Here is a 16,809-nt window from a genome sequence, read left to right as displayed (position 1 = left end):
TAGCTATGGCTTTATAGATTTATATGTTAGGATTATCTAAAACTTACTACATATTCAAATGTTAGTTGTTTGCCCCTGCAAGATCCTTGCTGCTGCTACCAAGAAGAGACCTGATACCCTATGAGCATATACAGGAGGAGGAGGTCCCCCTCAGTCACAGACATAGGGGAGGGGAATAAGGGGAAAATGGGAGGGAGGGAGGAATGGGAGGATACAAGGGATGGGATAACCATTGAGATGTAATATGAGTGAATTAATAAAATATATTTTTTAAAAACAAAGATCCTTGCTGCTTTATGAGCAAATCCTCACCTATCCAAGATAATGGTGTGTAAACCTTGCCTCCAAATTATCCTTGATAGGATTTTTTTTTTAAAAAGTGCTGATAGCCTGTAGCTTGGCAGGAGGAGGAAGGCAGGACTTCCTGGTCAGGAGAAAAGGATTCTGGGAGGAAAAAAGAGTAAGGCCTTTTTGCCAAATCTGAAAATAAACAGATGTGACTATGGGCCTGGAAGGCTAGCCACCTGGCTGGGTGGGACTAAGTGGTCAAGTTAACTTAGACGAGCTAGCTGAGAAGCTGCCCAACTAAGGCCTAAGTTTTTTGAGACACGGTCTCTCTGTGTAGCCTTAGCTATCCTCGAACTCACAGCAATCTGCCTTCCTCTGCCTCCTGAGTGCTGAGATTAAAGGCATGTGCCACCACCTGGCTGAACAAAGTGGTATTTGAACAGTCCTGGAGAGAGCGTCAAGCAGACACTAGCTTTGAAATATTAAAAGATCTTCCTCTTTACTTTTATGGCCCAAGAGCCATCCTGGTTCTTAAGCCTTTTTACCAGGAGACATAAGCCTCCCTCCCCAGCCTTTTACACTTTGACAAGTCCCCTTCAATAAGATCAGCAAATCAGGGACCAGATTTTCAGCTGGGGACATTGTGATGAACTGTGACAGTGGCTGTTCTTTTACAGAACGTGGTTGGACAAGATGTGTTTTTGTTTTGTTTTGTTGGTTATTTTTGGTTTTGCTTGTTTGGTTTTTTGTTGTTGTTGTTGTTGTTGTTTTTCGAGACAGAGTTTCTCTGTGTAGCCTTGGCTGTCCTGGACTTGCTTTGTAGACCAGGCTGGCTCGAACTCACAGCAATCCACCTGCTTCTGCCTCCCAAGTGCTAAGATTAAAGGTGTGTGCTGCCACCACCTGGCTGGACAAGGTGGTATTTGAAGAGTCCTGGAGAGAGCATCAAGCAGACACATGCAAAGCTAGCACGCAAGACAGACCAACAATGGCAAGACCCATTATATTGGGGAAGTTCAGCAGGCATGTGTGCATTCTGGAAGGTAGTCCAGCATTTTGCAAGGTCTATATCTTGATGCATCCCTAGAATTGCCTCCAGGCCCTGACACCCCTCCTTTTTGTACTGCTGTATCTCCCAAAAATCTGGCCTGACTTACAACCTCATTTTCCAGCCTGGTCTACAAAGTGAGTCCAGGGCAGCCAAGGCTAACACAGATTATCCACTCTGATTGAACAAACCTACTATTGCTCTTCAGAAGAGTTGATTCCTGATAATGGAATTCCTGATTTGATTCAAACAACTTTAGAAGTTAAAAAGTTAAATAGCTGATAGAAAGTTTAAAACTGCAACAAATACTTCTGTGGACCTCCAAATGCCTCACTAGGAGACGGGCTTGTGGCTTCACATAAGCTTTCACTCTAGAGATGGCACCACGAATCCTGGTACACATCATAAATATCGGAAAGTTGGTTTGAACTTTCCATGAACCCAGAATACAACTGAGCTACCAAGAAATGTCTAAAGTACAAACCTTAATGTCAAAAAATACAACCAGGGCTGGAGAGAGGGCTCAGAGGTTAAAAGCACTGGCTGCTCTTCCAGAGGTCCTGAGTTCAATTCCCAGCACCCACATGGTGGCTCACAACCATCTATAATGAGATATGGTGCCCACTTCTGGTGTACAGGAGTACATGCAGGCAGAACACTGTATATGTAATAAATTAGTAAATCTGAAAAAAATACAAACTAATTCCTTGTAATTCTTTATACAGTGTAAGCTTATACCATAAACATGGTCTTTCTAGATTTATTTTATCTTGGAATGTAAGACTAGATAAAGTGAGCCGGACCTGGTGGTGCACACCTTTAATCCTAGCTCTCCAGAGCCAGAAGTAGCCAGATCTCTGGGTTCAAGTCCAGCCGATCTACAAAGAGAGTTACAGGATAGGCAGGGCTATTACACAGAGAAACCCTATCTTAAAAAAACACTAGATTAAAAAAATGTGTAGACCAGGCTGGCCTGCAAACTCACAGTGATCCACCTGCCTCTGCCTCCCACATGCTGGGATTACAGGTGTGCACCACCACATGCCCAGCTGTGATTAAAGAAATGTTTAGCTGGCTGAACATGGTGTTGGTGCACACCTATAAAACCAGCACTGGGGAGGCAGAGGCAGGTGGATCACTGTGAGTTCAAGGCCAGCCTGGCCTACAAGGGAGGGAAGGCATTCCCTAAGGCATTGAAACATTCTGGCTGCTTTGTGTTGCACTAGGTTGCCTAGTAGTCAATGAAACATACACAAACTTAAGAGGACAATTGGTCTTAGACCTGAATTGTGAATACCATCTATAGCTTGCAAACCACTAAATCCTAGCAACTACCACACAACAAAAATATATATACTGAAAAGTTACATTAAAGAAAATAAAAATCAGCCGGGTGTGGTGGTGCAGGCCTTTAATCTCAGCACTCCGGAGGCAGAGGCAGGTGAATCACTGTGAGTTCAAGGCCAGCCTGGTCTACGAAGACAGTCCAGGACAGCCAAAGCTAACACAGAGAGACCTTGTCTTGAAAAAAACCAAAAATAAAAATAAAATAAAAATCACTAGCTCATGAGGTCCATTCAGGCTAACAGAGACAGATTTAAAGACAATTTCCTTTTTTTTTTTTTTTTTTGTTTTGTTTTGTTTTTGTTTTTTGTTGCTGTTGTTTTGTTTTTTGGGTGTTTTTGTTGTTGTTGTTTTGGATTCTCGAGACAGGGTTTTCCTGTCCTAGACTCACTTTGTAGACCAGGCTGGCCTCCAATTCACAGCAATTTGCATGCCTCTGTCTCCTGAGTGCAGGGATTAAAGGTGCGCACCACCATGCCAAGCAACTTCCTTGTACTAGCATTTTAAAAAATATTTATTATTATGTATACAGTATTCTGCCTGCATGTACACCTGCAGTCCAGAAGAGGGCACCAGATCACATTATAGATGGTTGTGAGCCACCACGTGGTTGCTGGGAATTGAACTCAGGGACTTCTGGAAGAACAGCCAGTGCTCTTACCTGCTGAGCCATTTCTCCAACTCCTTACTAGCATTTTTATTGAAAAATAAAACAAAGCCGGGCGTGGTGGCGCATGCCTATAATCCCAGCACTCGGGAGGCAGAGGCAGGTGGATCGCTGTGAGTTCGAGGCCAGCCTGGTCTACAAAGCAGGTCCAGGACAGCCAAGGCTACACAGAGAGACCCTGTCTCGGAAAACCAAAAAATAAATAAATAAATAAATAAATAAAACAAAACAAAAAACTCTTTACTTTATAAACTGGGTGTGAAATAGACACCACACTACATGTATGGTATATGATTTATTGTAAAAGCATGGAGTAGAAGGAAACGGGAGGGGATCCTCAGGGAGACAGACAGGCAGAGTGAGTAAAGGAACGTGAGAGAGAGAGACAAGGTGGCAGGTTGGCCCCTTTATAGTCTGGCACACCTAGCAGCAGCATGTGATGATGTCATTGGTTCCTAAGCAACCTAGAGGCATTCCTCTTCTTCTTCTTCTTCTTCTTCTTCTTCTTTTTTTTTTTTTTTTTTTTTTTTTTTGGTCTTTCGAGACAGGGTTTCTCTGTGTAACAGCTCTAGCTGTCCTGAAACTCACTTGGTAGACCAGGCTGGCCTCGAACTCACAGAGATCTGCCTGCCTCTGCTTCCCAAGTGCTGGGATTAAAGGTGTGCGCCACCACCGCAGGGCATCTCCCTCTTCTTATGATTAAAAAAAAATTAAGGGAGCCAGGTGTGGTGGCTTGCGCCTTTAATCCCAGCCCTTGGGAGGCAGAGGCAAGCAGATCCTGTGAGTTTGAGGCCAGGCTGGTCTACAAAGAGAGTCCAGCACAGCCAAGGCTAACACAGAGAAATCCTGTCACGAGGGGAAAAAAAAAGTAAGGACATTGGACTGCTTTTCATGCAAGGTAAGTTAAAGCATACAAATGTAGGTTCATTTCAAGCAGCTCTCTGCTGCCATGCAAGTGGAGAAGAGGGAGAGAGAGGAAAAAAAGCAAAGCAACAAAATATCAGGATTATATGGTGAAGGGAAAAGAAAAGCCCCTGTGCTGGAAAGTCAGGGTAGAGGGCAGGGATTCCCAGCCACCTCCTGCAGCAGCAGATCAGGACTGAGGAGAGCTGGGGGAGCCTGGGGCTGTTTGTCCGGGTCTGAAACACACCATCCCAACCTTTCACTGACTATAAATGGATAAGGGGTGAAGAAATCAATCGCCTTTGGCTGCTTCCTGCTGACATGGGGACAGCAATAGATTAGGGGCCAAAAGGCTGGAATGTTGGCCAAGTCTGGAAAGAGAAGGCCTGAGGCCATCTGCCGCCAGGAGGGACAGTGCAGGTCCAGTTGACACGATCTCTGAGGTTGGACTGGAGCACCTGTGGGTAGCTGCTCTGGCACTTGGATGCAGGAAACCTGGATCTGGCAGGAAAGTAATACAGACGTACAGCCAGAAGAAACAGAAAGTAGGTTAGAAGGGAGAAATTTTCCTTTAGTTATACATTTGAAACTTTTTATTTTTATTTTTGGTTTCTCAAGACAGGGTCTCTCTGTGGAATAGCTCTGGCCATCCTGGACTCTCTCTGTAGACCAGGCTGGCCTGGAACTCACAGAGATCTGCCTGCCTCTGCCTCCAGAGTGCTGGGATTAAAGTCCTGCGTCACCACACCTGCCCTACATTTGAAACTTTCGGGAGAGCAAGCAGAGATGTGTCAGGAGCCATAGGACCTTGCCTGACCTGCCCCAGTGGCTGATAGGCCCTGCTGGCTGAAAGCCACAGCTGTCTGCATACTTGAGATAATTATTCTGCCTGGCAACCACAAAAGATCCAGCCTGACCTTGAGAAAGAGAACATTCGGTGTATCGCGACTTCTGAATAATCGCCCCACTCCACACCTGCTGTCCTTGGGCCTGGCCCAGAAGATTTTGTAAGTTTCCACTGCATTCCTTCCTACCCCCCGCCCTCTCAGAAGCTTACTTTAAATTTGGATACCCCCCTTACAATAAACGGCCCTCGACAAGCAATGTTTCCCTGGGCCCATGTCTCTCTCTCGCCCAATTCTTTATTCACAGGTCGCGACCCTCCTCGTCACTCCACGAATAACTGAACCCGCGGGTCGGGGACCAGTGGCGCCCGACATGGGGTACGAGGCATGGATCGCCCCCGGATGGATTAAGGGATCCCGCTTGGTTTTTCATAACTCGTCCTGCGCACCCGGCTGGTCTTGTTATTAGGTGAGTCATCCATCCGCATTTTCTCAAGAATGGGCCATTCTATGTCCAAGGAAGTCCGATTCGTTAAGGACTTAAAGGAAACTCTCAGAGAGAGAGGCATTCGGGTTAAAAAGAAAAACTTGATGCAATTCTTTGTCTTTATTGCTGATACGTGTCCATGGTTTATGATCAATGGTCCTACTATTCACTCTAAAAAATGGCAAAAGGTGGGCAGGGAATTAAACGCCTTAATTGAAAAAGAAGGCAATGATGCAGTCAAACACAGTGTATTCTCTTACTGGGGGCTTATTAGAGATGTAATCAAATCGGTTGAAAACGATAGTGGCCAAAAACAACTTCTTTCTGTTGCTGAATTATGCCTGCGTGAGTCCCTCCCGCCCTCTCGCCAATCTTCTCATGCCCCCTCATGCTCTTCTATCCAACGGTCCTCTTTCACCCTGATTGATATGCCCCCTAACAGTTCCCAGCCCGACCCCTTGCCCCCTTTAGCGCAGACCTCATACCTGGCCGCTCCTCCACAACAAACCCACCCTGTCTCTATGCCCCCTTCCTCTTCCCTCTACCCAACTCTGCCTCTTCCTGCTTATGAAGATCCTGCCTCCTCTATAAAACGCAGCCTATTCCCCTTTCTGCGAGCCTGTTATCCCTCTTAACAGTAAGAATTCCAAGACCGCCTCTCCATCCCCTACAAAGTCTTCTGCCCCCCTGCTGTCCTTTTTGTTAATCCTGGAGATCCCCTTAACCCTGATGCTGCCGCAGCCCTTGAAGAAAAAGTCGCTCGATAACGTTCCAAAGAGTGGCCTCCTCTCTTCCCATCCCTTACAGCTTCACCCCCTAAATTGCCGCCTCCTGTTCTCCCCTCTAACCAATCTCCTTCCTGCCGACATTCTTCCTGCCTTGGTAACCTAAAAGCCCATCTTCACTCCCAGCTCTCAGATGCTGCCGAAATCGCTCGCCTTCAAAAACAGCTGTGGTTTTCAGCCAGCAGGGCCTCTCAGCCACTAGGGCAGGTCAGGCAAGGTCCTATGGCTCCTGACAGAGATGGAAGTTTTGGAGCACAGAAGAGAAAAGCTTGAACATAGGGAATTTCCTTAAATTTACCTGGTTGCTGGCAGCAATTAAAAAGTTCCATTTTGGGACTTTGGATCCATCATTTAAGAGATATAAGGCCAAGTTTGGTTGCAGGGGCACGTAAGCTTGGAAGCCCTTAATGCAGGCATGGGGATTTGAAATTCTTCAGAAAACATCCCAGAGGGGAGCCAGGAGAGACAGGGAATGGACTGGTCCCATGGGAGGTGGAGTCGGGGACCCATCCAGGCATAGCTAGAGCAAGGTTTGACTCAACAAAAGTGGAGCAATATTGAGGGATGGCTCCCCCGCTTTTTTTTTCATGATTTATTTATTATTTGTACAGTAAGTATTCTGCCCGCATGTGTGCCTGCAGGCTGGAAGAGGGCACCAGATCCCATCATAGATAGTTATGAGCCACCACGTGGTTGCTGGGAATTGAACTCAGAACCTTTGGAAGAACAGACAGTGTTCTTAACCTTTGAACCATGTCTCCAGCCCTTTGTTTGTTTTCTATTTTCTTTTGTTTGTTTGTTTGGTTGGTTGGTTTTGGTTTTTCAAGACAGGGTTTCTTTATTCAGCCTTGGCTGTCCTGGACTTGCTTTGTAGACCAGGCCGGCCTCAAACTCACAGAGATCCACCTGCCTTTGCCTCTTCTGCTGGGATTAAAGGCATGTGCCACCATGCCAAGCTATCATTCTCTTTTATTTTATTTTTATTTTTATTTTTTTTTATTTTGTTTGTTTGTTTTTCGAGACAGGGTTTCTCTGTGTAGCCTTGACTGTCCTAGACTCACTTTGCAGTCCAGGCTGGCCTCGAATTCACAGCGATCTGCCTGCCTCTGCCTCCCAAGTGCTGGGATTAAAGGCGTGCACCACCATCATCCTCTTTTAATTGGCTCTCTGTTACAAAAAATTCTTTCATCTCCTTTTAGACTAAAAACACGCAAAATCTAATTTTAAATTGGTATAGGTTTTAATAATATATATAACCAGCCAAGATAACACAGAGAAACCCTGTCTTAAAAAAACAAACCCTCCACCCCCAAAAATCTACATCCGGTAGTAGGGCGGGGTCAGGCATGGGGTGTAGTCTCTGTTTCCTGCTCGATGCAGTAGCATACTCACACCATGCTGCCCCTTGTGCCTGGTGGAGCTACTGACCATGTTGGCGCACCAGGAGTAGGGGAGGAGCCTGGCGCTAGCATGCCCAGTCTCAGAAGTTGCAGCCGTGTGCCTGGCCTCGCAGTGGTGGAGCGCAGATCAGGAGTTGGCAGGCTCGCGCTTACCTCTCCCTAGGGCACAAGGTTCGAGCGAGTGGCCACGGGTGCCGAAGTTGTGCCCTGCTCCATATGAGGAACAAGTTTAGGGACCCTGGTGTTCTTGGAGACGAAAGTTTTTTGTATGGGGTTCTAGAGGAAAGGCAACGGAGGAGCCCATCGGTTTCGCACCAATGTTAAGGATGCGCCACACTACATGTATGGTATAGGACTTATTGTAGAAGCATGAGAGAAGAAAGGGGGGAGGGGTGGCCCGGGAAACAGACTGAGACAGGCAGAGAGAGAAAAAGAGTAAGAGAAAGAAAGAAGAGTAAGAGAATGTTAAGAGACAAGGTGGACGGTTGGCCCCTTTATAGTCTGGCACACGCCTGCCATCTGCAGGCAATGACATCATAGGTTGCTAAGCAACCTAGATGCAGCCAGCATCTATATGCTAACATTGGGTCATGTAAGAAACTTATGTTCTATGGCAGCCGGCAGTGCTGTCGCACACCTTTAATCCCAGCACTCAAGCAGGCAGAGGCAGGCAGATCGCTGTGAGTTCGAGGCCAGCCTGCTTTACAAAGTGAGTCCAGGACAGACAAGGCTACACAGAGAAACCTTGTCTCAAAAACAAAAAACAAAACAAAGAGCCGGGCGTGGTGGCGCATGCCTTTAATGCCAGCACTCGGGAGGCAGAGGCAGGCGGATAGCTGTGAGTTCCAGGCCAGCCTGATCTACAAAGTGAGTCCAGGATGGCCAAGGCTACGCAGAGAAACCCTGGCTCGAAAAACCAAAAAACAAAACAAAACAAAGAAATTTATATTCTATGATGATGCACAAGATAGGAATCAGGAAGTTCTCAGTCTCTATATTTAGGGATTTAGATACATCTCTTTTTTTTTCCTTTTTCTTTTTGGAGACAGGGTCTCTCTGTGTAGCCTTGGCTGCCCTGGACTCACTTTGTACACCAGGCTGGCCTCAAACTCACAGTGATCCACCTGCCTCTGCCTCCCGAGTGCTAGGATTAAAGGTGTGCACCACCACGCCCGGCTCTAGATAAGAGCCTCAATTCAACAGTTGTCATTTTCTTATAGGCGGTTACAGATGATTGAGACATACAAGTTGATTGTCCACTGCCTTATGCCTAAGAATGAATACATTCTGTGGAATATTCATGACTGTGCTTATGGTCATAGTTGATTACCAGGAGGGGCTTTATTTGGTATCCTATATATGTTTTCAAAATTAAACCAGAATAACTAATTATAGACTGTTAAAAATAATTAAAAATACTAGCTGATGGTCAGTCGCCTTATAGATGATCAGATCACTTAATATGTTCAAAAGTATACTTATGATAAAAGCTATGGAGGCAGAGGCAGGTGGATTGCTGTGAGTTCGAGCCAGCTTGGTTTACCAAGTGAGTCCAGGACAGCCACAATAACATAGCAAAACCCTGTCTCAAAAAACAAAACAAAACAAACGTTATACTGTTAATTACAAAGCTAAGCTTTATCTAGTCTCTTGTCTTATGATTTTATGTTTGAGCCTGAGATTCGCTCAACTGTACTTAATAAATGGATGGTCCCCTTGGACACTTCAGATATCTGCTAAACATGGCATTTAAATATTTAATTTAAAAAACTTATTGGGGCTGGAGAGATAGCTCAGAAGTTAAGAGGACTGACTGTTCTTCCAAAGGTCCTGAGTTCAATTCCCAATGACATGGTGGCTCACAACCATTTGTAATGTGATCTGATGCTCTCTTCTGGCCTGCAGGTGTACACACAAGAAGAGCACTGTATACCTAATAAATCTTTTTTTGTTTTGTTTTGTTTTGTTTTTTTCAAGACAGGGTTTCTCCTCTGTATAGCCTTGGCTGTCCTAGACTCACTTTGTAGACCAGGCTGGCCTCGAACTCACAGCGATCCGCCTGCCTCTGCCTCCATAAATAAATCTTTAAAAACAAAAATAAAACATACTATGACAAAGACTCCAACTCTTGGCAGTGACCTGAAGGTCTCCGAGATAGATGGTACACCAAAGACTCTGCCTAGACTATGGCACGCTAACCACTAGGCAAAACTGCCCCCAAATGCATGTGGTGATGCTAGGGCCCAGCCTAAACAATGGACAAAGAGGACACCTGGGGAGTTACTTGTCCCACATTGTCTAAAGGTGAGGTCGGTCTCTCCCATGTTCCTCCCACTCTTAGATTTGGGAAGCCTGGCAGCCAAACACTAATAATGCGCTGGGACCTGTGCCCCCCAGTGAAGTCATCAAGATCAGAGGAGCCTAATGGGATGGCTGTCTGGGTAATGGGTAAGCCTCTGTCATTTTAATTGATACATATTTAAAATACTTCTTGCTATAATTTATCCTTCTCAGGTGTCTGATGAATTTGAGGACTAGACTAATAAAAAAAAGTAACTCTTTACTTACTGTTCCTTAACAGAAAAAAAAACTAACTTTACTGCTCCTGGTAATCAACCACCTATGTCTTACGGTAAGTAATTGAAGGGGTGTGTGTGTGTGTGTGTGTGTAATTTATAAAGGTTAAAAATGTTTAAAGACCTAAAAAGATATTTTAGGCTGATAACTTAAATGTATTTTAATATTAATAAATCCAAGTTATAAAGAGTAAAAGATATAAAAATTTCCATGATGATAAAGATTTAGATATTGTTGTATAAAGGCTGTTCAAAGCTTTAACATTTAGATTTTAAATTGTTTCCCAAGCCAATTTGTCTCCTTCTATAAACTTAAAAAGATTCTTACAAGCTTCAAAGAATAACCTGGATTGATCTGCCACAAGTCAAATGGATTCCTGGACATCTGTCTGTTCCTGAAAATGGGAATTTTCCCTGGTCTTGGGATTCTTCACTTTTCCCACTTACTAAAAAATGTTAATTCTGTCCCTAGTCTATATTTGTCTCAGCAGATTTTCACTTGGCTGGCAGACTCCATCGAGGGAGGACTGCAAGCTGCTGAGCTCGGGACCTCTGGACCTCCTGAAAGCGCATATAGACCAGTCCAGTGATATGATTGCTCCCTGTCTTTCAAATGGCTCACCTAATCAGGTACTTCTGATAGATACCCCGTTGCTCACCCTATGACTAGCATCTCAGCCTTCCTGGGCCCTGACAACAATGTCCTAATGTCAGCTAGAAATAGTTACAGAAAAGAATAAGTCATCCATTGTCTCACCTAACAGGCTGAGATGCTAAGTCAAAAGAGGCTCCCTGGCATGAGGGACAGATGGTTAAGTTTCTGAATGACACAACATTTTACCTATTTCTATCTTTGGGGGAATTTAAAAAATAAATAAAACATGTTTTAAATACCAGATAAAATTGTCTAATCCCCTTTGGGATAAAAGAGACTAACATTTTAACAGCCTCTAGAGACACTTGGTCTACAAGAGATGACTTAAGAGTCAATTATTCGACTCTATGACAAAACTCAAATGGGGGAATGTGATAACCTGATTAACCTGCTCAAACTCTGTAGCCCCTCCCTTGAGTTCTTACCATAACTGTGGTTCCTGTGTTAACATCTGCTGTCACTTTTAACATATCAGTCTCTATTTTGATCATAAGGTAAAATTAAGTTCGGTGCTCGGACTCTGCCTGCCAGGGAGCTTGAGCAGACTTGACTTACAATAATTGAATATTCTGCTTGAATTAGTGATTTATGTTCTACTTATACGAAACCACAATATCCTGCTCTGTTCCTTTCCCCGGAACAGTGAGGACCTGTAAAGCCCCCAAGCCTATGTCCTAGCCAGTCACCTTAAGATGCTTTGTCTTGCTCACCAGATACAATATACTTGAGAATGCTTTGTTTAAACTGGTCAAAATGATGTAATCCCGCCCTCCCCCCCCCCCCCCTGCTTCCCACCTGGTTAACTTGTTACCTGGTTACAGCTTATGAAAACCTGCATTAGAAACACACCAGAGCCAGGCGTGTGATGCACACCTTTAATCTCAGTACTTGGGAGACAGGCAGGCTGATCTCTGGGAGTTCCAGACTACCCTGTTCTACTGACCGGAGTCCAGGTCAGTGAAGGCTACCAAAAACCAACCAACCAAACAAACAAACATTAAAACAGACCAGAGTAACAGTTTGGCTCCCGAGTCCACTGTGTCCCTGGCCATGGTCAGCCTTGGAGTGTGGCATTCTAATAAACCATCAATATCTCTGGTATTGGTGCTCAAGTTGTTTGTGTGGCAATTCCTGTATTTTAACCCTTTAGTCTCTCTGGTGTTGGGAACGTTGAGTTTCAAACCCAGGACAAGCAGCTGAGGTGACTACTTAACATACCAAAGCAGACCTGGTCTCCAGGTTCTCCCAGCACCCCTCAGTCGCTAGCTCTTTCAAGGGTATGGGCTGGCATACCCTGAACTCTACCCTGAACTCTCCAGCCCAGGGGCTGGGCTGCCTGTCCCCTAGAGGCTCTTCCCTATATAATCCAAACAGTTTGGTTACCTGGCCCCCTGGCTGCTGTACTTGGTTCCCCTCTCTCTCTTCCCCTCCCCCTTCTCCCACGTGGTTCAGGGTCAAGATCACTCTGCACTCTCCCAGATGTGTCTGCCTCTGGCTGTGCTCTCCCACATGTCTATAGTAAACTTTCTCCTCCTCCATACCTAAGAGCAGTCGTGTCCTTTTCTTATTTTTCTTTTTTTCCATTCAAGGAGCACAAAGGTTTTTGCATCTCAGATCATCAGGGAACTAGGAATGTTAAGCACACAGAGGTTTCTTTTCAAAGAAAAAGATGTATTGCCTGTTTTCCACCCAAAACCTGGTGACCTTGGCTATATTTGTGGAGCCAGACCTCATCCAAACTCCCCTCCAAGACCTGTGATCTTCAGTTTTGTGTCTCAGTCAACAGAACACAGGTACGTTACAGACCCAACGACTTCTAAGCTATCTGTATGATGGACACATACCAGATCCTCCCCTCGGCGCCTAAGCTAACACATGTAGGCAGCATCTCTAGAAACCATCTTCGTGGAAGAAATGACATATAGTTTGAGTTTGCATGTTAAGTATGCTTCCCTGTGCACCAGGGATTGTATTGCACCAGGAAACTTTTCCCCCAAATTGTACTGCACTTAATATGTTTACAATGGCCACCTGGCATCAGACTCCAGAGTGTGAGGTGGGCTGAGTTGTGTTTTTGGTCTTACCTCACACCCATTTCCACTCTGGCTGGGATGCTTGTGGCTCACTCCCCCGCGCTCCTCACCGCAGCACCCCCCCCTCTGGTATTTCCTTGCCACTTCCCACAGAATTTAATAAGCCTTAAAAGGTCATTCAGCTAATAATGACATAAGTGTTCTCCCCACGTTACCATGCATATTGTCATGAATCCTCAGGCCCTGTTAAACTAGGAAATACCCTCTTGGATCACCCAGTAAGCAACACCCACATCGTTTATTTTGGTTTTAGGGTTTGCTTTGTTGTTTTGTAGGGGCATGTTTTGGTTTTGATTTTCTGAGACAGGGTTTCCCTGTGTAGTCTTGGCTGTCCTGGACTAACTTTGTAGACCAGGCTGGCCTCGAACTCAGAGATCTGCCTGCTTCTGCTTCCCTGAGTGCTAAGATCAAAGGCATGCTGGGTTTCTCTGTGTAGCTCTGGCTGTCTAAGAGTCACTCTGCAGACGAGGCTGGCCTCAAACTGAAATACCCACCTGCCTCTCCCTCCCGAGTACTGGGATGAAGGGAAGCAAGGGCTGCAGCAGTGCATGGCTTTAAACACAGCACACAGGAGGCAAAGGCAGGAAGCTAGATCTGAGTTCACGGCCAGCGTGGTCTACAGAATGAGTTAAGTTCCAGGACAGCCAGGGCTACACACAGAAACCATGACTCAAAAAACTAAGACCCTAATGGTTTCTGGAACATGTGGAATTTGGAGCATGAATTTGAATTTCGAGACATGACAAGATCCTGTTTTAAAAAAAAAAAAAAAAAAAGTGGGGGGGAATAAACAAAAAATAACTGGGCAGTGAAGCACATGCCTTTAATTCCAGCACTGGAGAGGCCCAGGCAGATAAATCTCTAGGAGTTCAAGGCCAGCCTGTTCTACAGAGCAAGTTCCAGGAAAACCAGGGATATACAGAAAAAGTAATAAAAAAATAAAAATAATTTAAAAATAAAATTAAGAGGAGGAAATAAAGAACTAAAATGAGAACTTGCTGGCTGGCAGCCTCATCAACCTCCACGGGAGCCAGCTGGGTAGCGTCATTACGGACTTCCACGAGAGACTTCTGGGTGACAGCCTCACCAACCTTCACGGGAGACTGCTGTGTGGCAGCCTCAAGAACCTCCACGAGAGACTGTTGCGTGGCAGCCTCACCGACCCCCGTGAGAGACGCCTGGACGGCGGCCTCACGGACGTCCAGGAGAACTGTATGTGTGGCAGCCTCACGGCCTTCGACAGGAGCCAGCTGGACGGCGACCTCACGGACTTCAAGGAGAACTGTCTGTGTGGCAGCCTCACGGCCTTCGACAGGAGCCAGCTGGGTGGCGGCCTCACGGACCTCCGAGGGAGCAGACAGGATGACAGCCTTCTGAGCCTCCCCTGAGTTGGAAGAAAAAGTAGTGTAAGGAGGCCAGGAAGGGCAGCCACCCCTGTACCATGGAGGAGTAGGGGCCACGGTTTCCCAAACACAGATGGCCCTACACCACTTTCAAAACTCGCTTGCCCCCGGAGGATCCCTCAAGGAGCCAAGATGTGGCCGGCAGGGCAGTCCACCTACTCCACCCATACTCACTTTCCTTTGCTTCCTTGTAGAAATAGTCAACCAAGTTGGAGATCATCTGGAAAACGTCCTTTTGGAGATCAGGCGGCCCGAATATCAGAATCTCAGCGTCCTCTTGAGGGTCCCACAGGTTGACGTGAATCAGAGTATGCGTCACACACTCGACGTGCGGGATGTACTCTCCGTTCTTACCTGGCCAGGGAGAAGGAGCAACCTGAGAGTGAGGGAGAAGCGGGCATCCTGAGAGTGAGGGAGAAGCGGGCAGCCTGAGAATGATGGAGAAGGAGCAGCTGGAGAGTGAGGGAGAAGCAAGGAACCTGAGAGTGAGGGAGAAGGAGCAGCCTGTGAGTGAGGGAGAAGTGGGGAACCTGAGAGTGAGAGAGAAGGGAGCAACCTGAGAGTGAGAGAGAAGGGAGCAACCTGAGAGTAAGGGAGAAGCGGGGAACCCGGAGAGTGAGGGAGAAGCGGGGGAACCGGAGAGTGAGGCAGAAGCAGGGGAACCTGAGAGTGAGGGAGAAGCGGGCAACCTGAGAGCGAGGGAGAAGGGAGCAACCTGAGCGTGAGGGAGAAGGGGGGAACCTGAGAGTGAGAGAGAAGGGAGCAACCTGAGAGTGAGAGAGAAGGGAGCAACCTGAGAGTAAGGGAGAAGCGGGGAACCCGGAGAGTGAGGGAGAAGCGGGGGAACCGGAGAGTGAGGCAGAAGCAGGGGAACCTGAGAGTGAGGCAGAAGCAGGGGAACCTGAGAGTGAGGGAGAAGGGGGGAACCTGAGAGTGAGGGAGAAGCGGGCAGCCTGAGAGCGAGGGAGAAGCGGGGGAACCTGAGAGTGAGGTGGCTTCCTCTTCTTGGCATGTTACTTGCAAATCTGAGGAAGTAGGCTGAAGGTGGCAAGGCCTGGGGCCACAGCCACCGGAGAGGCTTTTCTCTACCTGTCACAGCATGGCAGTCGGGGTGTGGATAGGGGCAGGAGAAGGCTGCTTGCCTTTGCCTCCCCAGGTCACTCACCAAACATCGTTTCCAGCAGCCAAGGCTCCACGTACACTGACTTTGGCTCATCCAGGTACTCGGCGTGGAACCACTTGGGCAGCTTGATGGAGTCTCTGGCCACTTCAAATAAGGTGCCTTGTTTGTGCTTCAGCTGAACCAGGGTCTGAAAGCTCTTAGGGGAGGCCATGCCGCACGCACCAGTCCCGCTGCGAGACAGCCAGTGCGACTCTAAACCCAGTGACTCCCCGGGAAACTGATCCTCTCAGCCCTATTTCAGGGGCTGTTCACCAGCTCCTCCCCACTCATGTCCCTCCAATGGGACCTCAGGCCTTGCCCAGAAGCCCCGCCTCTCTCAAGGCCTCTCAGATGCAGTGGCTGCACCTGGCGGGGGGGGGGGAGTGGCGGGGGTGGGGGAGGTGGAGTGGGGGTGCTGCACCTAGAAGTGCAAGCTTTTAATCCCAGCATTCGGGAGAAAGAGGCAGGAGGATCTCTGTGAGTTCGAGGCCAGCCTGCTCTGCAAAGTGAGTCCAGGACAGCCAAGGCTACACAGAGAAACCCTGTCTAAAAAAAAAAAAAAAAAAAACCAAATAAATAAAAATAAATAAATAAAAAGAGTCACAGAAAGTCATTGAGACGCTCACAGAGTGGACTTACAACCTTCTGTGAGCTGCAGGGCAAGGCTTAAAGCCATTTGTGTTTAAAGCCTTACGTTTAAGGTTTATTGTTATTACTTGTAATCACGTGTAAGTCTGTGCAGCTGTGTTGGTACTATCAAGGCTGTGTGCAGGTGTCCTGGGGAGGCCGGAAGCCGTGGAGCCCCTGAAGCTGCAGTTATAAGAGCAGCCGAGTCACCTGATGTAGGCGCTGGGAATCAAACTCCGAGGCCTCAATAGTAGTGCTTGTTCTTAAAGGCACTCACCAGCCCCCAAAGCTCTCTTGATTACAAAAATAGCTTCACCAGGATATTTATATTTGCACACACTAATGAATCGTGCACACCTTAACACAACAAAGTCCTTGGACTTTAACGTGGCTATAAAATCCATTTTTGTTGGGCCGGGTATGGGGGTGCACACCTTTAATCCCAGCACTGGAGGCAGAGGCAGGTGGATCTTTATGAGTTTGGGGCCAGCCTGGTCTACAAAGAGAGTCCAGACCAATTAAGGCT

The 16,809-nt window shown here is 46.8% G+C and overlaps 1 protein-coding gene across 1 annotated transcript; it reads right to left on the bottom strand.

The window, feature by feature from the left end:
* Positions 1-4,588: 4,588 nt before the first annotated feature.
* Positions 4,589-15,828, bottom strand: LOC127184439 (KH domain-containing protein 3-like). The gene is made up of 4 exons (XM_051140827.1): positions 15,660-15,828; positions 14,654-14,848; positions 14,091-14,475; positions 4,589-4,751 (listed from the first exon to the last, which is right to left on the bottom strand). The coding sequence occupies exons 1-4, from the start codon at positions 15,826-15,828 to the stop codon at positions 4,589-4,591; spliced, it is 912 nt and encodes a 303-aa protein (XP_050996784.1).
* Between the last annotated feature and the right edge of the window lie 981 nt (positions 15,829-16,809).

Source organism: Acomys russatus, chromosome 32, assembly GCF_903995435.1.
Source record: "Acomys russatus chromosome 32, mAcoRus1.1, whole genome shotgun sequence".
Lineage (NCBI taxonomy): Eukaryota > Metazoa > Chordata > Mammalia > Rodentia > Muridae > Acomys > Acomys russatus.
Note: the sequence above shows the minus strand (reverse complement) of the source record. Positions and strands in the feature narration are given on the sequence as shown.